Source organism: Macaca thibetana, chromosome 19 (genome assembly GCF_024542745.1).
Source record: "Macaca thibetana thibetana isolate TM-01 chromosome 19, ASM2454274v1, whole genome shotgun sequence".
NCBI classification, from domain to species: domain Eukaryota; kingdom Metazoa; phylum Chordata; class Mammalia; order Primates; family Cercopithecidae; genus Macaca; species Macaca thibetana.
In genome coordinates, this window is record NC_065596.1 from 46367417 (window position 1) to 46391405 (window position 23989).

The 23989-nt window shown below is 52.5% G+C and overlaps 1 protein-coding gene across 1 annotated transcript; it reads right to left on the bottom strand.

The window, feature by feature from the left end:
• Positions 1 to 392: 392 nt before the first annotated feature.
• On the bottom strand, positions 393 to 22271 carry DEDD2 (death effector domain containing 2). Its single transcript, XM_050768527.1, has 5 exons — positions 21382 to 22271; positions 20430 to 20795; positions 18926 to 19045; positions 12285 to 12425; positions 393 to 1617 (listed from the first exon to the last, which is right to left on the bottom strand). The coding sequence occupies exons 2-5, from the start codon at positions 20755 to 20757 to the stop codon at positions 1226 to 1228; spliced, it is 981 nt and encodes a 326-aa protein (XP_050624484.1). The 5' UTR covers positions 20758 to 20795; positions 21382 to 22271; the 3' UTR covers positions 393 to 1225.
• Positions 22272 to 23989: the final 1718 nt, after the last annotated feature.

Consider the following 23989-nt stretch of genomic DNA (forward strand, 5'->3'; position numbering starts at 1 on the left):
GCCCCTAAGGACATATAGGAGCAAAGCATGTGTGAAGATGGTTGGAAGAGTTTCTGACTCCGAGGCAATATTCTATTTCTTCCTTTGACAGATGAGAAGACTGAGGCCCGGAGGGAAGACAAGCGTGTGGTTATCAGCTGGCATATGGTCCAGCATCCTGTCCAAGCTCCAGCCCCTAACACTGGGCCAGGAACACTCCTTCCCCCAGCCTACTGTGGTCCAAAAGCTGGGCGTGGTGACAGGCACCTGTAGTCCCAGCTACTTGGGAGGCTGAGGCGGGAGGATCGCTTGAGCCCAGGAGCTTGAGGCTGGCCTGGGCAACATAGCAGGACCCTCAACTCTAAAAAAATTTTAAATTAAATAATAAATAAAGAGTCCTAGAGAGGCCGATGCCCACCTATGCCCTTTCCAGGGCAGTTTAATTGGTATCATTTGTAAAAGATCTTTTCCATTACCCCCAAAGCCTTTGCATTCCCTTTCAAAGAAGGCAGCTGTTTACTGGTTTTGGCCCCATGTGCAACAGTAGGCCTTGGTCTGATGCTGCCACAACACTCCCATGTGACACTCCAGATGACAGTCCAAGTGCAAGTCTATGTCCAGCTCTGGGCAGCAGGGGGAAGGTGAGGAGAGTCAGGTCTGTAAATTGAAGCTGGGCAGGGCCCTGGCTGGCTGGAGATGTGTGGGCAAGGTGAGCAGGCCCCATGTGCACCCCAGCTCCAGTGCCCACTGGTGTGGCTGAAGCCCAGGTTGGGTGTGGTCAAATTAGAGGTCCTGAGAGAGAAGCCCTTAGGCCAAAGTGTGTGCTGGGAAGCAGGCCAGGGCAGAGGCCCAGGGAAGATCTCAGCAGGGGCAGTGTGAGCATGAGCAAGTGTGTGCACCTGTGAGCGTGCAGACAGCCCAAGATCAGAGATACAATGTGCAGGGGCCTTTGGTGAATGTGTGGCTGTGCCCCTCCCTTCTGAGATACAGGCCCAGCCCCTGCCTCCAGAGGCTAAGGGAGCACACCTGGGGGTAGGAGGAGTTTGGGAAGGAAACTCAGCTGGAAATGGTTTAGGCCTCAGAGCCCACATCCTGTGGGAGGGGCTGTCAAGGGGCCTGCTGTCCTGGTCCTGTCAAAGTCCTCAGAGATGCTGGAGTGACAGTCCTCTAGGGGTAGAGATGGTCGTCTTCCCAGGAGAAGGTGGCCCAGAGACTCAGAGGTGGGATCAGTCCTGCCAGTCCTGGATCAGGAGGCCTCTGTCGGGCGCCGCCCCCCTTCCTCCTCCATCAGCAACAGGCGGCGCCGGCCAGCCTCATAGTCAGCCTCATCCACACTGACCAGCAGGCGAACAGCCTCCCGGCCCACAGCCTCTCGCAGGGCCTCAGTCAGGAACACGCCCCGCAGGGCCTGCAGCAGGGCGCCACTCAGGTAGTCGCCCCAGAAGGCGTCCAGATAAGAGAGCTCTGAGAACTTGATGTCACAAACCACGGAGCCCAGGTCCCTTGAGCGCAGCACCGCGGTAGCCTGACCAAACACATCCAGCTGCCGAGCCAGCGCCTGGGGCCGCCGGGATGCCACGCCCTGCTCCAAGGCCGGCCCATGCTCGCAGTACTCCGCTCGAACCCGGAGCCGGATGTCTGCAGGGGAAGGAGGGATTTGTCAGGGAGGAGGCCAACACTAGACACACTGCTTACGGGGACCACCACCACCCTTCCTCCCTCCAGCCTTCTCCCTCCACCCACTTCCGGTAGCCACACCCTAGTCCTGACACAGCCTCCCCAGCTCTGTGGGTTCCCTGACCAAGTACATCCTCCTCCTCTCCAGCCCCACCACCTCCTCACTGCTCCAACAAGCCTCTCCCCTGCCAGGGGTGCTCTTTCCCTTGATCTGCACAACACTTGCTCCCTCTCTTCCTGCAGGTCTTTGATCAAAAGCCACCTTTCCAACAAGGCCCACCTAGACCAACCTATTTACAACTGTAACCACCCACCCAGCCCTCTCCACAGCACACCAGGTCCCACACCCTGCTCCATTTTTGTCCAAGGCACTTATCACCTTCTAACCTCCTCTGTCAGTTACTATCTGGTCATCATCTGTCTCTACACTCAGTGTGGAGAGACAGATGACAGGAAGGAAAGGGTTTTTGTCTGTTTTGTTCACTTGTGTAACTGTGGCACATAGTGGGGGCTCAATATGTATTTGTGAAGAACTAATGCATGCACTAAAGGACTTGCCTTTAGGCAACCAGCCTCACACCCAGCCCCCAAATAATGAGATTCACATGGTGCCAGCCACATCCCCATCCCTCCCATGCACCTGAGCCACCACTGCGGACGCGCAGGGTCCTGACCAGGCCAGGGAGGCTTGCGGCTGGACCTGTGCTGGCTCTACTGGGAGTCAGGTGCTCTCTTGCCACAGAGCTACTAAGATGATGGGCTGGAAGCCCAGAGCTGCTGGGGGCCACTGTGCCAAGAGGAGAGAAGGAAGCCTACATAGGGCCAGCCGCGGAGAGAAAAAGATTCCTGAGGTCATCACATTAGCCCATGATCGTAGCTGGATTTTCAGCTACACTCAACTCCCCTTTTTGCTAAAGCCAGTTTGAGTTGGTTTCTGTCACAGCTGTCCCCACATATGCCCAAATGAGGTGGCAGCTGTGCACAGGGGACAGGACACTGGACTTCTGAGGCTATCCTGTAATCATGAACTTCGCTTACCACCTCTCTTCCAGGATTTCTGAATTCCCACCCATCACCTGGGCTAGAGACAGTACCCCAATTCTCTCTACACACCCAGTGAGGCTGTCCTGAGGATTAGCTGTGAGCCAGAAATAGCAGTAGCCAACACTTTCAGAGTGCTGACTATCTGCCAGGCGCTACACCAAGTACTTGAATCACAGAAACTCATTTAACCTACAAATGACCCTGTGGGACAGGCCCTATTACCTCCAACTTACAGATGAAGAAATGGAGGCCAAGAGAAATGAAGTGACTCACCCAAGGTCACATGGCCAGGCAATGGCAGTGCCTGACAGAGGTCATTTAACCTCCTATGTCCCTGAGAGTAGGCTCCTCAATTAATGAAGTGGATTCCCACACAGGAGCCTTCAGCAGTGTGACCTGTGACAAGTCACAACCTCTCTGAGCATGGGTTCCTGCCTAAACAAGGGGACAATTCCTGCTGTGAGGAGCTGTTAAGAAGATTAAAAAGAGCAATGGATGGAAAGGAACAAGCTAACACTGCACACAGCGTCCAAGGGGTGCTCCTGGAATGGCAGCCATCAACCCCTCTGATATGCCAATTACCTGACCCTTGGGGATGCAGTAGAATCAGCCCTGTGGGGCAGGGGCCACCGTTAGCCCACTTGACAGATAAGGAAACAAGGCTCTGGGAGGGAACGTCTCATGCTGTGGCTCCCTTCAACTTTCATAGACCATGTCAGCCACTGAGCAGAAAAGAGAAGGCAGGGCCCCTGCTCCCCAAGACAACCTCACAGCCCTGCCCACTTCCTCCTCCCACCCCAAACCCTTCCTCTTTCTGGCTCTAGGGGAACCCCATCCTCTCCACTCAATGCCCAGGGAAGCCTGCCCGGCCTCAGCCCCCGGGCCCTCCCACGGCATTCAGGCCCAGCTGTCTCCATCCAGAGGACCAGGTCCTTGACTGAGTCCTTGACTCCAGTAAGCAACTGGCCATGACCTCAATCAATGTGGGTGGGAAAGCAGGGGGCTGGGAGAAGCAGCGCCTGTTCCAGGCCACACAGGGGTGGCTGGCCACAGAGGCAGGGCAGGGTGGCAGAGTCCTACAGACCTTGAGGTGAGTCCCAGCTCTGCCACTCTCTAAGCTGTGGGGCCTTGGGCATGTGACCTCACCTCTCTGAACCTGTTTCCCCATCTGACACACAAACAAACAAGAGGTCCCTGCTGCACATTGAGGTCACAAGGATTAAATGAGGCAACTCGTAAAATGCTTGACTCACAGCCCTACGACAAAGAAGGCTCCCAGAAACAGGAACTGTAATTTCGACACCCACCTCCCTACCACTATGGCCCTCACCCAGGCCTTCACCTCTCTCTCATGGGTCCCTAAGCCAACCTCCTCCTTGGACTCCTCCAACCCCTCCCATGTCCCCCCATACCCTGCACTCGAGTCACGAGAAAATGTTCCCAACAAGAGCCTTACTTAGAAAATGACCTGTCTACCTCCTCCATCCAGAACACTTGCCAAGGCTCAGCTAGTGAGTTGAGTCCTCTCTCAGTTCGTCCTTCTCCCCAGCGTGAACCTCTGGTGTAAATTCTCAATTCACCCAGAGCCCCTACCATGTCACAGTGGACAGGGGAAAGGGACAAGGCCAGAGCAGATCTCTGTGCCCCCGTTCAATCTTTTTTTTTTTTTTTTTTTTTTTTTTTTTGAGACGGAGTCTCGCTCTGTTGCCCAAGCTGGAGTGCAGTGGCATGAACTCGGCTCACTGCAAGCTCCGCCTCGTGGGTTCATGCCATTCTCCTGCCTCAGCCACCGGAGTAGCTGGGACTACAGGCGCCCACCACTGCGACCGGTTAATTTTTTTGTATTTTTGGTAGAGACGGGGGTTTCACTGTGTTAGCCAGGATGGTCTCGATCTCCTGACCTTGTGATCCGCCCACCTCGGCCTCCCAAAATGCTGGGATTACAGGCGTGAGCCACCGCGCCCGGCCTCAATCTCTTATTCAACAGATATTTCATGAATGCCAGGCATGCTACAGTGACACGAGGGCCCTGCCACAAGTGGGACGGGGAGACGTGTAACCCACAGTTAGGAAGCACTCCCCACAAGCCAGGCTCTACTCAAGGGCTTTCCTCTCTCAGCCCATCTAATCCTCAGAGCACTTCATCAGCCCCGTTTACAGATGAGCAAATCCTTCAGCAGACCACACTCCCACCTCTGAGCTGGAAAGCATGATCATGGTGCACAGGGAAAAGACAGGGAGGTGCCACCAGGCAATAGGAGAAGGTGAGCCTTCTCTGAGCCTCTGCTCCACCCTTAGCACCCAATCATGTGCTTTACCCCTCCCCAAAATAATCACAACAGGTGACACCTGCATATAGCTTTTACTATGGGCTGGCACAGTACTACATACTTCACATCTGCCGACCCCTTGGATTGTCCCCACAACCTTATGAGGTGATGCTGTTATTATCCCTTTTCTGCAGATGGGGAAATTGAGGCACACAAGTTGAGTCACCTGCCTAAGGCCACCAGACAGGAAATGGCAGAGCTGGAATTTTACTTGAAGTATTGGTTCCTGCATCTGCGCTCTTAACTACCCCATCCTGTTTGCTACCTCACACAGAACCATACACATCAAATACACAACTAAAAGACATCTGAGGGCCAGCAGAGAAAATTAGACAGAGCAAGTTACAGTTCAGATTGAAAGGATCAGAGATCTCTCTAGAAAATGACATCTGAAGTAAAATGTGAAGGAGGACAAGTAGGTTTAGAAAGAAAAACAAGAGAGAAAAAAAGAATGGCATTCTCAGGAGAGATGAGCATTCATGGAAGTCCAGAGAGAAAATGAACTTCAGGCCTGCACAGGCTGAGGGGCTGGTGTGGCAGGAACGTGGAGGGCAGAAGGGCACTAGAGGAGAACTGGCAGCCAGGTCAGGGAGGCTGATCTCAATCCCAATCGCCAGCAGACTCAAGATTCTACGGCCTCTGGAGGTGACCACACCTCTCTGCACCTCGGTGGCCTCCTGTGTAAAACAAGGCTCCCCCTAGCAGCCGCCCACATGGGGCTATTGTGATAATTTGGGGCTGAATGCAAGGAAAGAGGGGAGGCCAGGAAGGCCAGGCATGCAGAGAGGACAAGAGGCAGGACCTGCTGACTTAGGGGCGACTCCAGCTGTGCTGTGAAGTGGCAGGTGAGTAGAAACAGGGCCACGGCAGCAGGTGGGGAAGGGTCACAAGTGGCTGTCCAGGATGAGAGCAGTAGACACGGAGAGCAGTGGAGGAACTGTCCAGTGTGGCCCTGAGTAGGGAGGCGGGAAGAGTATCCAGCACCATGTGTGCTGGACCGGGAGCTGGCTGCATCTTTTCCACTTTGGCAGCTGTGGGGAAAAGTTCCCTGTCCCTGGGAGGGCAGGGGCAGGTGCCACGCCTTCCTAGAGAGGAGAGCTGCTCCTGCTTCCTCCACGCAGGTGGGCCTGGCACCCTTCTGTCCCCCACCCCCACCTCACCAGTCTCTCTTCGGGGCAGATGGGACATCAAGTGAAATGGGCTACTCAGTGGGGGACCAGGGCGAAGTTCGAGGGAGCAGGTCCTGGGCTGGGTGTGTCTGGGAGCCCAGAGATGAACTTCATTCAAGTCTTCCCTCCAAGAGTTCCTAGTTGGGTGGTGATCAGGTTTGGATGTGAGTTCTCTCCCAATCTCATGCTGAAATGTGACTCCAATATTGTAGGTGGGGCCTGATGGAAGGTGTTGGATCATGGGGCTGGGTCCCTCATGAATCCCTTGATGACGAGTGAGTTCTTGCTCTGGTATTTCCCGTGACCGCTGGTTAAGTGTGTGGCAGCTCCCCCACCCCCCACCTCTTGCCATGTGACAAGCCAGCTCCCTTTGGCCTTCCACCATGAGTGGAAGCTTCCGGAGGTCCTCAACAGAAGCAGATGCTGGCATCATGCTTCTTATACAGCCTGAAGAAGCGTGAGCCAAATAAACCTCCTTTCTTTACAAATTACACAGTCTCAGGTATTTCTTTATAGCAACACAAAAATGAACTAACACAGGTGGGCTGGGGAAAAAGAGGACCTGTGCTTCCACAGTACTGGAGGGCTTCCAGCCTTGCTGGAGAGAGGTGGCCAATGTGCTTCAGTGGAGAGACCCCACACCTGCCCCTGCCACCACACCAGGACCAGCACCAGCCCCCTCTGGACAATGGTGGGACCCCTCCCAGCATCCTGGCTTGCCTCACTCATCTCTTCTCCACAACAAAGCCAGCATCATCATGTCAAATGGAAAGTTATTCAACTCCTACTGAACTACTGATTTGAGGCAATGAGGAGAAGCTGCCTCCAACTCCAGAGAGGGATAAGCAGCCATCACCTGCTTCCTGATGGAGGGGCACAACACACCCTCAGAAGCAGGCTTGAGGAAAACAAAACATCAAACCAGAATCTGATCAAGCCTCTCCAGACCCTACTACCAATCTTCAGGAAATACAAAAGACAGGGTAGAACACACTGAATCAACCTACTGCAGGATACAGTCAGCAAAATCCAGTCTTCGGGAAATGCTACGGGACAACTGCTTTCAAAAAATACAATGCAAGGCAGAGAAAGACAGATGGTAGGGGAAAGGACAGACTTCAGAGAACCTACACTTATGAGACAACTGAAAATCTGAGCACTGATCAGATATTTGATAGTAAGGAGTTATTAATCTTTTTTGGTGTGAAACCCTATTTTTATCTTTGGCCAGCCACAGTGGCTCACACCTGTAATCCCAACACTTTGGGAGGCCGAGGCAGGCAGATCACCTGAGGTCGGGAGTTCGAGACCAGCCTGACCAACATGGAGAAACCCCATCTCTACTAAAAATACAAAATTAGCCAGGTGTGATAGCATATGCCTGTAATGCTAGCTACTCGGGAGGCTGAGGCAGGAGAATCGCTCCAACCCGAGAGGCAGAGGTTGCAATGAGCTGAGATCGTGTCGTTGCAATGAGCTGAGATCGTGTCATTGCACTCCAGCCTGGGCAACAAAAGCAAAACTCTATCTCAAAAACATAAAATACACAGTGAAACATCTACAGATGACATCATAGGACAACCAGAATTGACTCCAAAATTCCTAATTATCCTAAGTTGAGATCAGTCATGAGTTGACAATGGCTGAAGCTAGTCTATTCACTTTGGTATATTTTCCACAGAAAAAATTGCAGGGGCCAGGCGGTGGCTCATGCCTGTAATCCCAGCACTTTGGGAGGCCAAGGCAGGTGAATCGCTTTGAGCTCAGGAGTTCAAGACCAGCCTGGGCAACAGGGCAAGACCCTGCCTCTAAAAAAAAAAACACAGAAATTAGCTAGGCATGGTGGGTGATGTTTGCAGTCCTAGCTACTCAGGAGTCTGAGGCTGGAGAATCACTTGACCTGGGAAGCGGAGGTTGCAGTGAGCTGAGATTGAGCCACTGTGCTCCAGCCTGGGCGACAGACTGAGACCCTGTCTCACAATTTAAAAAAAAAAAAAAAAAATTGCAGGGGAGAAGCAAAACTGATCCTGTCATTCAAATCCTCCAACTGCTTTCCATAATTAAAAGAAATGCAAAACCCAGGCCCCGCAGGATCTGCCCTGGTTCCCTCTCCTAGGGGTCTCCTCCATTCCTGCCAGTTTCCTTGCCATCCTCCACGCTTCGCTTGAGCACTGGCACGTCCCACTTGGGCCTGTGCTCCCGCTGTCCTCTCCATCGGGAACATCCTTTCCCTGACATCTGAAATCTCTCCCTTGGCTTTCTCCCGCCAGAACACAAGCTCAATGAGGGCAGGGCCTCCCATCCCTGCTAACCTAGCAAATACTAAACACTCTATAAATACATATGGAATAAACAAATAAACAAACCCAAGTTTCAGTCCAGCTCTGCCCCCTGCCACTGAGACTAGTGACTGCCTTTCCCTGAGCATGCCTCTTCCTTTGCAAGATGTCATCCCACCTCAATGGCTGTCTTGAGAACTCACGGCCAGGTGTGTAGTGCCCACCACAGACCCTGAGAAGGACACGGTCGCTCAGATGTCCTGTGTCCAAGCCTAGGACCACCAAGGTGCCCTTCCTCACTGTCTCAGGCAGTCGGGAGTTTGTCTAGTTCTATCCCTCAATGGAGGGCAGCTGGCGGGGAGTCACAGGTATCACAGCTGAGGAGGGGTTAAGAATGGCAGGCCTCTTCTTCAGTCAGGCCTTCCACCTCTGGCATTTGGCCTCTCTAAAAGTAAGCCATCCCTTTTTTTTTTTTTTTTTTTTTGGAGACGGAGCCTGTATCTGTCGCCCAGGCTGTAGTGGTGCAGTGGTGCGATCTCGACTCACTGCAACCTCTGCCTTCTGGGTTCACTCCATTCTCCTGCTGAGTAGCTGGGACTACAGGCACCCACCACAACGCGTGTGTGTGTGTGTGTGTGTGTGTGTGTGTGTGTGTGTGCGATCTCGACTCACTGCAACCTCTGCCTTCTGGGTTCACTCCATTCTCCTGCTGAGTAGCTGGGACTACAGGCACCCACCACAACGCGTGTGTGTGTGTGTGTGTGTGTGTGTGTGTGTGTGTGTGTGTGTGTGTGTTTGGTAGAGACGGGGTTTCGCCGGGTTAGCCGTGTGTGTGTGTGTGTGTGTGTGTGTGTGTGTGTGTGTGTTTGGTAGAGACGGGGTTTCGCCGGGTTAGCCAGGATGGTCTCCATCTCTTGATCTCGTGATCCGCCCGCCTCGGCCTCCCAAAGTGCTGGGATTACAGGCGTGAGCCACTGTGCCTGGCCGCCATCCCATTTTCCAGAGGGAAAAACAGGAGCCCAGATGGGGAGAACCTCACTCCAGCCCCACCCTGCCCGGTGAGTCAGCAGTCAGACCTGCTCACCCATCTCCCACAGAGGCCTAGCCATGCCCTGGTTAACAACCTCCTCGCCTCGGGAAACATTCGAAGCCTCCCTTGGTCTGTTCCTGTCTTCCTTGAGGCAATGACTCCCTCACCTGCCCAGCCAGCCTGGTGGCTCTGGGAATTACTGGCTGATTCGAGGGGGAGTCACACCAGGCAACCACCCCCTCAAACTCTGCCCCACAAGCCTGCGTAGCTGCCTGGACCTAGGGCTGGCTCTCTAGGTCTGTTCCTTCTGACAGCACCCAGCACAGGTATCTGCTGCCTCATCTACAAAGTGGGCATGATGCCCACTCCCTGGAGGGCCATCATGGGCACTAGGAGGGGGCAGGTGTGCATGCTTTGTGGGCTGGAGAAAGCTCTGCAGATGGCAGAAGGAAGCACCTCCAGGCCAAGGTCTCCTGGAAGACGGGACACGCCAGCATCTCACCAGCTCCAACTAGGCCGCCTGACCTCCGGCTTCCACACTGGCCTCCTCCACTGAACCCTTCCACCTTGAGCACCTGCCGCTTCCCCCAAGTGCCTCCTCCCCTCCCTCAGCAGCCTCAGCCCTCCACAGGGGCTCAGCACCACCCCTAGCCTCATGTTTCATTAGGGCACTTGTCACTAGCTGATGCCACCTGCTATGCTGGCTTATTTTCGAGTTATCTGTCTCGCCCACTATAATGTAAACTTCTGGAGGCTGAGGAATTTCTTCACCTGGTCCAATTCTGTGCCCTCCGTGCCTGGAACAGTGCTTGGTATAGAGAAGATACTCACTAATAAAAACTGGATGAAGGAATTAACAAATAAACCTTTCTATGGCTCCCCCACCTACCGCCCCCTGGAATAAAATCCAAACCTTCAAGGCCCCCTGCCTGCTTCATCTCAACCCGCTCTCACCCACAAAGCCTCTGCTCCAGACAGACTCAGCCCTGACCACATCCGGCTAGGGACTGCACACATAAGTCACTCTGCCAGGATCACCCTTTCCAGCTCCTCTTCCAGCTTCCTTGAGCTTGTTCTAGACATGGCACCTCCACAAGGAAACTGGGGCTGGTCAGGGGACTCCCTGCACACGCCAGAGCCCCTGCACTCACGATGCCTGTGCCACTTGTCACACCAGCCTGGCTGCCACTTTTCTGATCTGTCTTCTCTGCAGCCTGAGAGCTCGAAGACCATATTTGATCCCTTCTGTGTTTCCAAAGGCTGCCCAACTAGACAAAGGAGTACTACAGTTGAGGGGGTGCTCATGGCTGTGTCCTCCCCACAGGACCAAGTGGAATTTCTCAAGGGCAAGGTCAAAGTAGTCTCACAGCAGAGTCCCCAATCCACTGTGTCTACAGTCAGCCCTATGGCCAGTGCCCTTCTTTACTTCCTAGGTCACTTCTCACCCTCTCCAACACGACCCCCAGGCCAGACCTCTGCCCAGTCCTTCTCTGCAGACCTCACAGCCTCTTCAAGCGATTAATCTACTTAACACACACCTAGCAGAGCACCTACTAGATGCCCAGTGCGTGCTAAACACTTTGAAAACCCTAACTTGCTTAATAACTGATTTTCCAGATGGAGTTAGAGTTCCTTGAAGAGGTATCACATCATGTCACCCTCCTGCTCAAAACCCATTGACAGTGCCTGGTGCATGGAATAAAATCCAAACTGTCATCCCTGCCGTGGTCCTCCAGGCCCAGCTGCTCCGGCCCCAGCCTGGCTCCTCCACATGCTCCCACCCTCTCTTCGTGGCGCTTATCATTGTCTAAAATGATCTTCAGTCTCACTGGTCACCTGACTAGGTCAGCTCCATAAGATCGGGAACCCTCGCTGCAGCACTCCTGCCCCAGGCATACTGCGCAGCAACAGTGAGAACAATAAACCCTCGTACAGCGTGTGCCAGGTTGGGCGCTGCTCCAGGCATACCGTGGGTAAATCTGTTTTCTCCCAACAATCCAAACAGGGAGGCGATTATCAGCCTCACTTTACAGATGTGGAAACTGAGGTGGATGGCTGGATGCGGTGGCTCACACCTGTAATCCCAGAACTTTGGAAAGCCGAGGCAGGTGGATCACTTGATGTCAGGAGTTCGAGACCAGCCTGGCCAACATGGTGAAACCCGTCTCTACTAAAAATACAAAAATCAGCTGGGCGTGGCAGTGGGTGCCAGTAATCCCAGCTACTTGGGAGGCTGAGGCAGGAGAACTGCTGAGCCCAGGAGGCGGAGGTTGCAGTAAGGCAAGATCACGCCACTGCACTCCAGCCTGAGAGACAGCGTCTCAAAAAAAAAAAAAAAGAAATGAAATGAAACTGAGGCAGAGAGGTTCAATTACTGGCCTGAGGTTGGACAACTTATTTAAGTGCCAAGACCAGGATGTAAATCAGGCAGCCTGATCCAGGATCGTCGTTTTTTTAGCCTGTGATATGCTGCCACTGCACAAGAAACGTCTGAATAAGTAAACCCAGGCAGATGTTTACTGAATACACAACTGAAAGTAGGGCAGGGGGTTGTCAGGAAAGGCTTCCTGAAGGAGGTGGCACAAGATCTGATCCTTCAACGATGGACAGGATGCAGACAGGCAAGATGGCAAGAGAAAGGACAAGAATTCCACTGTGGTGAACGAGAGCTGCCACCCATCTGCCAAGTGTGTCATATGCCCCAGAAAAATGCTCATTTCTCCCACCCTCTGTAGCCCGCCCGGGGCACGCATTGCCAAGGCCTGCAGACACCTACCACAGGTCACTTTGCCTTCGGAGGAAGGTCTGGCGGGCTCTGGCTGCTGCTGGGGTGCGGCTGGAGCCCCTCTCCGCCGCCGTCTGGCACCACCACTGGGCCGGCCTCGACTCCGCCGCTGCCGCTTGGTTGGGGGGGAGCCTGAGGAGAAAAAAATGGGGCAAGTTGAGGACTAGGATGACAGCTAGAGTGCCCAGCTGTATGCCTGGAAAATAACTCAAGGTGTTCTTGGTGCTGAGCTCCTGAGTGAGCCACTATGCCTCCCTTCTTCAGTGGCCCTTTCTAAAAGATGAAGAGTACCAACTAGTATCATCTAGGAAGGGCACATGAATACACCCTACCATGCTGCAGCAGGCCCACTCCAGGTGTGATGGGACCCTAGAGAAATCTCTGCACACTTACACCAGGAGACAAACACGACAACCGCCACCAGGGCATTGTTTATCACGATGAAAACCTGGGAACAACATATCTGGCAAGAAAAAACAGGAATATAGGGAGATCTCCAAGATAGACTGTTTAAGGATTTAAAGCAAGATACAAATAAGTGTGTACAATGTGCTGTACTTTGCATAAGAAGGAAATTAAGATTATATATATTTGCAAAATGAAACACTGGAAGCACAGACTAGAAATGAATGAACTGGCGGTGACGGGCACCCAACAGTAGAAATGACATGTCTAAAAACACTTTTCTTTTTTTTTTCTTTTTTTTTTTTGAGACAGAATCTCGCTCTGTCTCCCAGGCTGGAGTGCAGTGGCACCATCTCGGCTCACTGCAAGCTCCGCCACCCGGGTTCACGCCATTCTCCTACCTCAGCCTCCCGAGTAGCTGGGACTACAGACGCCCACCACCACACCCGGCTAATTTTTTGTATATTTTAGTAGAGACGGGGTTTCACAGCATTAGCCAGGATGGTCTCCATCTCCTAACCTTGTGATCCGCCCGCCTCGGCCTCCCAAAGTGCTGGGATTACAGGCGTGAGCCACCGTGCCTGGTCAAAAAACACTTTTCATATTTGTTTTTTTGTTGTTTTTTTTTTTTTTTTGAGATCGAGTTTCGCTCTTGTTGCCCAGGCTGGAGTGCAGTGGCGCAATGCAACCTCTGCCTCCCAGGTTCAAGCAATTCTCCTGCCTCAGGCCCCCGAGTAGCTGGGATTACAGGTGTCTGCCATCACAACCGGCTAATTTTGTATTTTAAGTAGAGATGGGTTTCACCATGTTGGCCAGACCAGTCTGGAACTCCTGACCTCAAGTGATCCACCTGCCTTGGCCTCCCGAAGTGCTGGGATTATGGGCGTTGAGTCACCAAGCCCGGCCCCATGCTTCAGTTTTGACTTTTGACTCATGTAACCGATTTACACATTTAAAAAGTTAAAAGAAATAAACCATAAAATTAACACAAACAGGCCAGGCATGCGGTGGCTCCCACCTATAATCCCAGCACTTCTGGAAGGCCGAGGTGGGTGGATCACTTGAGATCAGGAGTTTGAGACCAGTCTGACCAACATGGTGAAACATGTCTCTACAAAAAATACAAAAATCAGCTGGGCATGTTGGTGCTCACCTGTAATCCCAGCTACTGGGGAAGCTGAGGATGGAGAATCGCTTGAACCTGGGAGCCGGAGGCTGCAGTGAGCCAAGATTGTGTCACTGCACTCCAGCCTGAGCAACAGTGTGAGACCCTGTCTCAAAAAAAAAAAAAAAAAAGAAAGAAAATTAAACACAGAACAAAATGAACCTGGTCGGATGCTGTGGTTCATGTCTGTAATCGCAGCCTACAGCCCAGCAGTTCAAAACCAACCTGGAACCTGGGGCAACATGGAAAAATCTGTCTCTATTTAAAAAAAAAAAAAATTAGCCAGGTGTGGTGGCACGTGCCTGTAGTTCCAGCTACTTGGGTGGCTGAGGTGGGAAGACTGCTTGAGTCCAGGAGGTCTAGGCTGCAGTAAGCAATGTTTGCGCCACTGGACTCCAGCCTGGGAAACAGAGCTAGACCCTTGAAGGGAGAAGGAAGAAGAGAAGGAAAAGGAAGGAAGGAAGGAAGGGAAGAAGGGAGGGAGGGAGGGAGGAAGGGGATTGTATACATAATTGGTAACATGAATAATCAGATGAAAGATTATTCAAGTAACTTGAAGAACATTCTGACTGTAAAATCTCAATGGGATATGCTCAGAGAACAAAAAACACAAATAAAATCTAAGTTTCATTCACTAGATATAGTCAGCAGTTGCACTGACTTTGTTATTTTGATGCTATTTAATTACCATTGTAAAATAAATCAAACAAATCCACATCACAATATTATTAAGAGGAAAGACTTTTAGTATAAAAAAGTCTGGCTGGGGCCAGGTGCAGTGGCTCACGCCTGTAATCCCAGCACTTTGGGAGGCCAAAGCGGGCGGATCACCTGAAGTCGGGAGTTCAAGACCAGCCTAACCAACATGGAGAAACCCCGTCTCCACTAAAAATACAAAATTAGTCGGGCGTGGTGGCACATGCCTGTAATCCCAGCTACTCAGGAGGCTGAAGCAGAAGAATTGCTTAAACCCGGGAGGCAGAGGTTGCAGTGAGCCGAGATCACGCCATTGCACTTCAGCCTGGGCAACAAGAGTGAAACTCTTTCTCAAAATAATAATAATAAAAAGTCTGGCTGGGAGCAGTGGCTCACACATATAATCCCAGCACTTTGGGAGGCCAAAGCAAGCAGTTCAGCTGGGGTCAGGAGTTCAAGACTAGCCTGGCCAACATGGTGAAACCCCGTTCCTACTAAAATACTAAAAATACATTAGCTGGATGTGGTGGTGTGTGCCTGTAGTCCCAGCTACTCGGGAGGCTGACACAGGAGGATCGCTTGAACCTGGGAGGCAGAGGTTGCAGTGAGCTGAGATGGCGCCACTGTACTCCAGCCTGGGTGACAGAGTGAGACTCCATCTCAAAAAAAAGTCTTTGTAACGTTCTTGTTTCTTTGTTTAGAGTCTGGGGCTCCTTCTATTGACCAGTGGCATGCCACCACACCCAGCTCATTTTTTTTTTCTCTGAGACAGAGTCTTGCTCCGTCACCCAGACTGGAGTGCAGTGGCGTGATCTCAGCTCACTGCAACCTCCACCTCCCCGACTCAAGCAATCCTCCTACCTCAGCCTCCTGAGTAGCTGGGACTACACGCACACATCACCATGCCAGGCTAATTTTTTTTTTTTTTTTTTTTTTTTTTTTTTTTTTTTGAGACGGAGTCTCGCTCTGTCACCCAGGCTGGAGTGCAGTGGCCGGATCTCAGCTCACTGCAAGCTCCGCCTCCCGGGTTTACGCCATTCTCCGGCCTCAGCCTCACGAGTAGCTGGGACTACAGGCGCCCGCCACCTCGCCCGGCTAGTTTTTTGTATTTCTTAATAGAGACGGGGTTTCACCGTGTTAGCCAGGATGGTCTCTATCTCCTGACCTCGTGATCCGCCCGTCTCGGCCTCCCAAAGTGCTGGGATTACAGGCTTGAGCCACCGTGCCCGGCCTAATTTTTTGTATTTTTTATAGAGACAGGGTTTTGCCATGTTGCCCAGGCTGGTCTCAAATGCCTGGGCTGAAGCAGTCCACCCGCCTCAGCCTCCCAAACTGCTGGGACTACAAGTGTGAGCCACTGCACCCAGCCAGGTTTTTTACCTTTTTAGACAGAGGGTCTCACTATATTGCCCAAGCTGATCTCGAACTCCTGGCCTCAGGCAATCCTCCTGCTTCAGCCACCCAAAGCACTAAGATTACAGGCATAAGCCACCAAACATGGCTATGATGTTAATCTTAAATTTAAAATACTAACAGAAACTTTTTGAAAAGTAAAGTCTCTAGCACTATTCACTGAAAGAACCTAGAAACAATATACACACTCAGCACCCAGGTTTTGGTCTCTAAATACTACAGCTTCCTTGAAAAACAGCTGATTCTAGGGTGGGGAAGGGAAAGTTCAAAGTGAGCCCAGGACATCTTGCAGTGCCACAAAGCAGGAAGCACCCAAAGAACAATATAAACACATGAAGAAGACACAAGAGGCTAGCCAACTGGAACCTTCAGAAGACTGACTGTAACAAGTCCGTAAATAGCGTACGGGTCTATAGTGACACTCAAACTCAAAGGGGCATTGGGGGAATACCTCTTGAAAGAGAAAGAAAAAAGAAAAAGAATTAGAAAAATCACCATTTTATAAACACCAATGTGATAACTGGTTCAGAAGGAGCTCACATATGTGAAACCCACTGAGTAAATGGCTATTAGGGAACAGGACGTGCCAAAGTATCATCTCATAGACTATTTACTAACCACGAGAACTAAACGTCCCTTCTCAATGGACAAACATGGCAGACATCCGCTTAACCAGGTGATCAAATTTTCCCACATCAGAAAAGCCAGGCCATACATGCCTGGGGATGTACTCCAATATGAACTAGATGGCATCAACCAAGGATTATTCCTGCCAGAAACGTATAAACTGAATCTAACCAAGCCTCAGACACAATTCCCATTTAATAAGAAATGTAAGGGAAAGAGGGACGAGTTAAATGACTCCATCAGGAAATAGATAAACAATCAGGACATTCTACAAAACAACCGGCCTGCTAGGGTGAATAAATCAATGTTACAGGAAAAAGAAAAAGGTATGGGGTATAGGGACAGTTTCTGCACTACAGGAGGAAACTAAGGAGACATAACAATGGAATGCATGCCAACTCAACTATGAACAGATTCTGAACGGCCCCACAATCTGCGGATATGTGAAAATTGACCGTTACAATATTAGAGAATTTGTGTTTATTTTCTTAGGTATAATGGTCTTAAAGTGGTAAAGGAAAACATCCTTATTCTCCATGGATGCCTAATTTAGGGGTAAAGCATCCTGATGTCTGTAATTTACTTTCTTTCTTTTTTTTTTTTTTTGAGACAGAGTCTCGCTGTGTGGCCCAGGCTGGAGTGCAGTGGCCCGATCTCGGCTCACTGCAAGCTCCACCTCCTGGGTTCACGCCATTCTCCGGCCTCAGCCTCCGAGTAGCTGGGACTACAGGCGCCCGCCACCACGCCCGGCTAGTTTTTTGTATTTTTAGTAGAGACGAGGTTTCACCGTGTTAGCCAGGATGGTCTCGATCTCCTGACCTCGTGATCCACCCACCTCGGCCTCCCAAAGTGCTGGGATTACAGGCTTGAGCCACTGCGCCCGGCCTTGTAATTTACTTTCAAAGGGTTCAACAAAAAATCCAGAATTACATATACACATAAAGCAAAAGTAGGAAAATCTTAACAGTTACTGAACCTAAGTGGAAGATGTTAACTGTACTAATCTTTCAACTTCTATGTTTGAAATTTCACATAATAAAAAGAAAAAAAGAGAGGTGGCCAGGGCGCGGTGGCTCATGCCCGTAATCCCAGCGCTTTGGGAGGCCCAGGTGGGCAGACTTCTTGAGACCAGCAGATCAAGACCAGCTTGGGCAACATAGTGAAACCTCATCTCCACTAAAAATACAAAAATATTAGCCAGGCATGCTGTCACACGCCTATAGTTCCAGCTACTTGGGAGGCTGAGGCAGGAGAATTGCTTGAACCTGGGTGGCAGAGGTTGCAGTGAGTACAGATTGTACCACTGCACCCCAGCCTGAGTGATTCAGACTCTGCCTCAAAAAAAAAAAAAAAAAAAAAAAAAAAAAAAACCAGGCCGGGCGCGGTGGCTCGTGCATGTAATCCCAGCACTTTGGGAGGCCAAGGCGGGCGGATGACGAGGTCAGGAGATCGAGACCATCCTGGCTAACATATGAAACCCCATCTCTACCAAAAATTAGCTGGGCATGGTGGCAGGCACCTGTAGTCCCAGCTACTCGAGAAGCTGAGGCAGGAGAAAGCAATTAACTCGGGAGGTGGAGCTTGCAGTGAGCCGAGATTGCGCCACTGCACCCCAGTCTGGGCGACAGAGCAAGACTCTGTCTCAAAACAAACAAACAAAAAAACCAAATAGGGGTGGCTGGGCATGATGGCTCATGTCTGTAATCGAGCACTTTGGGAAGCTGAGGTAGGAGGATGGCTTGAGGCTAGGAGTCCAAGACCAGCCTGGGCAACAAGGGAAAGACCCCATCTCTATAAAGGATGAAAAGATTAGCCAGATACGGTGGCATGCCCCTGTAGTTCTAGCTACTTAACAGGCTGAGGAGGGAAGATAGCTTGAGCCCAGGAGTTCAAGGCTGCAGAGAGCTATGATTTCACCACTGTACTCCAGTCTGGGTGACAGACCAAGCCCCTATCTTGAAAAAAACAAACAGAAAAAAAAAAAAATTAGGGGCGGTGAGGAGAATAAATAAGTTAATTGGGGCATGGCAATTAAAAGAAAACAATTGGAGATAGCATGAATAAATCTCAGACACATCTAGAAAGACCACCAGGTGCAGAGTAATACCCACAATGTAATACCATTTAAAAGAAATATGAAACCATGTGCAACAATTCTATATGTTGCTTCAGAACACAATATTTGTAGCAATAAAACACACACATACATATAATACACACACACAGTGAAAATGAGACAGAATAACCCCTCAGGCCCCTTCCTTGATAGGCACAGTTCATAAGGAAAAGAGGGATACGGCCATCACACCCACCTAGCTGGGCTCACCTGTCTCCCACTGACCCTGCTGAGAATTTGCAGAACTGCTTGACTGCCGACGGCGACGGCAGCTACCCTCTGTCCTCTTTGAAGAGCTGGAGGTGCCATAGCTATAGCGTTCTGGAGACACTGGAGGAAGAGAAGAACAGGAAGAAGCATTCAGTCTCCTGGCACTAATTCCCACTCTGGGAAGAATGCCTGCACCACGGGGTGCCTAAGTTCCCCAGAAGTCAGAGCCCAAATACCCACTCATTCTGAAACACCTCCTGCAGAGGTTGCTCAGATGCCTCCTGAGACAGAGAACTCATCACCACTTGGGGCAATCTAACCCATGTCTATGGCAGCTCAAACTGTCAAGGTTATTCTGTTAATAGTCATGGTCAGGGTCTTTGTAATGGCCCTTTGCCTTGGCATCAACTGCCCCCAGCTCTCCCCAAGGAGTAAGCAGGCCTCTGTGCAGGCTCTGCAAATCTTCTCTTCTAGAGCCTAATGTTCAGACATAGATATCCAAAAACGCTGTCAGCTCTTCCCTAGAGCTGTCCTTCTCCTGCTTATCTAAATCCTATGGGCTTACTCTGGGCCAGGGAAGGCCATAATCCCCCCTCCCCAAACTAGCCACTGCCCCTTTAGCAACCCAGACAAAGGCTTGGTCTAGGCATGCACAGGGCTACTGGCAGCCTGAACCCCTCCTAGCTTCTCACCTCAAGACTGCTATCCTCCAGGGGCACTTCCTTCACAAGGATTAAGGGCATCAACTCTGGGGACAAGCTGGCTGGGTTTGAATTCTGGCTCCCACACTTTCCAGCTACGGTCTCTGCAAGCCCCTTCATAACTTACCTCCCTCTCTCCCCTAGCTTGGGTCCCCTCTGCTCCTGCCACACTGGCCTCTGATGATGCCAAATTCCCACCTCGGGCCTTGGATGCTCCCTGGCATTTTCTCCCCTGGGGTCTATGCATGGCTGGCAGTGCAGCCTCAGGACAAAGCCTCCCTTCACCTTACTGCTCTCCCAACTCTCTCTATTCCATTATTTTTAGTCTTCCTAAAACAGCATCTAAAAATAAGTTCTCTGTCTGAGTGTCCCACTAAACTTAAACTTCATGGAACAAACACCTTGTCAGCCCCATCATTCTGTACCCCCTAGACCCAGCAAACAGGATTGTTATTACATGTGCAAACTGCTTAACTTCTCTGAACTTGTTATTTTCCTGGTTACAGTGAAGACAGTAACAGGACTTCCTTGTGGGATTACTGGGAGGCTATAAGGCACTAGTTCATATGAAGGGCTAACAGCTGTGCCTGGCATGAAACAAGTCCTCCGTAAACAGTGGCCATAATCGTCATCACTGATGTGGCCAAATTCCCAAAGCCATGCTTCCCTCCTCTTGTGTTTCTCATTGATATTGTGGGAAGAGGGAGTGGTGGAATGGGACATAAGCTGCAGGCACCAGGAGGCCCAGCGGGAGCCAGGCCCTTTCCTCCCGGGAAGTGTGACACCCTCCCATTCAACCGTACCTGGCCGGCGCCGCTTGCGCGCCAGGTGCGGCAGCAGGTCGTGGCGGGCCAGCACGCGCAGGAGTTGCCCCAGCAGCCGCAGGTTGCTCTCGTCGCACTGCCCGCGGCGCTCCAGCTCCAGCAGGAGCTCTAGGCCGCTGCGGGCCCGGGCTAAGCCGCCGGCGGCACCAGGAGCCTCATCCAGCAGAAAGGCCAGGAGCTCCAGCTCGCACTCGGTCAGTTGCCCGCCCACCACCTCGAACATACGGTGAAGCGACAGCATCCCGTAGTAGTCCAGGCACTCATCCTCCTCCCAGCACGGGGCCGGGGTCGACCCGGATAGCGCCATTCCCGGGGGAGGGAGGCGGAACAAGCTCAGAACCCGGCCTAGAACCCACACAGCGAGGAGGGGGCAGTGGTCAGCGACGCGGAGGCCCGAACCCCACACCGCCAGCGCGTCTCCCCCGCCCAGTCGCGCCGGGCAGGGCCGCTCCCGCACCCCCAACCGCCTCGGTTTCCCCCTCCCCCGGGAGGGAATGGTCCCGCCCGAGGTCCCCTAAGAACAGGTCGGGACGCCGGAGCCCGCTTTGCTTCTGCCCCCCCCACCGTGCTACGTTCGGAGCTCGCCTCCGGACCCGACCAAACGATGCGGCCCAAAGAAACCTCGGGGTCCACCCCGGGGCTCCCTGCCGACTGCCCCTGACTCTGGGTAGGACTGCCCAGACGAGCCCCGTTGCTCCGTCCAGTGGTACCGTCTGATGAGTCCCCCGGCTCTACCCAAGTGGTACCGCCCGAAAGTGACCCTCTGCCCCCTCCACGGAAGACCGACCCAGGCAGCCCCTTTGCTCCACACAGGTGGTATCGTCCGAACCCGACCCCCTCGCCCTGCAAGGGCGGCCCCGCCTGCTTCCCAGAGCCCAGGTGGTCCTGTCTAGCCGCCACCAGTCACCATTAGGCCTCTCTGGATCCTCACCAGATTCTGGCGTCCGGTGACTCCTGGGCGACGGCCGCAGCCACTTGTTTTGGATCTTTCTGGCACCTTCTCTATTATTACGCCTGCGTCACCTCGCCCCTCCTCCTTCCCCCAACTCGCGCAGGTGCGACCGCCACGCCCCTTAAGCGCATGCGCAGAACGATGCCTCCAAGCCCCGCCCTTCCTGGGCCGCTTGACCTGCCCCCAACAGAAGCGTCTTGGTTCGCGGGTGCTGCGCTTGCGCAGAGCGAGAGCGCGCCGCATTTGGGGCTGTATGTGGTACCCGGTTCCAGGTCCCTACTTCCCGCCCGTGACTCAAGCCTCCGGGACCATGTAGCGCCACGTCACGAGTAGTTGTAACTACTCATCTCATTAACTACAGCCCCCTCTTGATCACGAGCTAGACGCCCACATCACCACCGCCCCTAGTTGCCCGTGGCAAAGGAACACAATCACTACATTCCTGGCTCCCAGTAACTCCTAGGCCTTATATGATCTGGCCCTGGGCACTCCTCCATTAGATTGTCCCTCACTTCTAGTGACAGCCAGGGATCTACATCTCAACTGTGCTGTCTCGTGATCCCAACTGGAAATCCCGCCCCCAGTCTAGAAGTTCCTTCCCCTGATCAAAACCGGAACTCGCTCATCTCACGTTCAGGACGGATACCTCCTTCCAGGCGGCAGCAGAACCCTCCATTCCGACTGTGCACATCTCGATGGCGTCCATCACGACCCCCATCACAGTCAGACGTCTCCACCCAGAGCCAAAACAGCCTCTCCGTAACCTCTTCCAATCTCTGCCCTCCGGGGTCGCCCAGATACCCGCTCCCTAACTTGCAACAACTAGAGAGGGTCTGTCGGGGAATCGGCGGCTAGGCTGTGGTGTATGCGTGTCCCCTTACCGCGAGGCCTTGTGTGTGACGGTCGCCACGCCCCCCATTTAGGTGACTCAAAGTCAGGGCCTGCATGTGCTTGAGACAAGTCCCCTCCCTGGACCGGTTCTCACCCCCGGAATTAAATCCTCTTGGGAGTCGGGAAACCTGGGTCCTGCCTAGCACTGGCCCAGTACTGGCTCTGCCTGAACTGCAGCAGTGAATTCAAAAGAATCGGCTGGGCACGGTAGCTCACGTCTGTAATCCCAGCACTTTGGGAGGCCGAGGTGGGCGGATCACACGAGGCCAGGAGTTCGAGACCAGCGTGGCCAGCATGGTGAAACCCTGTCTGTACTTAGCCGGGCGTGGTGGCACGCCCCTGTAATCCCAACTACTTGGGAGGCTGAGGCAAGAGAATCACTTGAACCAGGGAGCAGTGAGCAGAGATAGTGCCACTGCACTCCAGCCTGGGCCACAGGACGAGACTTTGTCTCAAAAAACAAACAAACGCCGGGCGCGGTGGGTCACGCCTGTAATACCAGCACTTTGGGAGGCCGAGGCGGACAGATCACCTGAGGTCGGGAGTTCAAGACCAGCCTGACCAACATGGAGAAACCCCGTCTCTACAAAAAATATAAAATTAGCCGGGCGTGGTGATGCATGCCGGTAAGCCCAGCTACTCGGGAGGCTGAGGCAGGAGAATCGGTTGAACCCGGGAAGCGGAGGCTGCGGTGAGCCAAGATCGTACCACTGCACTCCTGTCTGGGCAACAGAGCGAGATTCCGTCTCAAACAAACAAAGCCCCCAAAAAATCTCTTCCCCTCTCTGGGCCTCAGTTTCCCTACTTGTGAAACAAATGGATGGCAATGGTAAGCTACGGAAGCATAATCCTGGGCTAAACTCACAAGAAGGGCCTGGTAAGGGACTATCATTAAATCAAACGAAGAGTAGGAAAGATAGGAAAGCAATTTAACAAACTGTGAAGGATTCTGTCTTGCTAAGTGGGTGTAGTGGGCGCCTACAGTGTACGAGCTCTGTGCATGTGTGATATCATCCAATCCCCTAAACAACCTTTGAGGTGGCTGTGACTCAAGCTCACTTCACACCAACAAAACTGAGGCCTGGAGAGGCGAAACTCCAAGTGTGTCGGGCTCTAAAGCTGTACTCTCAGAAATGCTCCGTCTCTTCAGCTTTGAAATGACACCTCTGGCCGGGCGCGGTGGCTCAAGCCTGTAATCCCAGCACTTTGGGAGGCCGAGACGGGCGGATCACGAGGTCAGGAGATCGAGACCATCCTGGCGAACACGGTGAAACCCCGTCTCTACTAAAAAATACAAAAAAAAAAACTAGCCGGGTGAGGTGGCGGCGCCTGTAGTCCCAGCTACTCGGGAGGCTGAGGCAGGAGAATGGCATGAACCCGGGAGGCGGAGCTTGCAGTGAGCTGAGATCCGGCCACTGCACTCCAGCCTGGGCGACAGAGCGAGACTCCGTCTCAAAAAAAAAAAAAAAAAAAAAAAGAAATGACACCTCTGTCAAGGTCTCCCGCCGCCCAGTTCACTCCATGAGCCCAACGCTCACCAAAGGTTGCCCGCGTCTGTCTACAGAACTCTCCGACGCTTGGCCCAACAGCGTCCCGGAGAACTGCGCAGGCGCCTCTCCTCGCCCTGCGCCCCGCCCACAGGGCGCAGATGTGTGCGTGGATAACTCCCGGAGCCCCGCCTGAGTGGCAACACGCA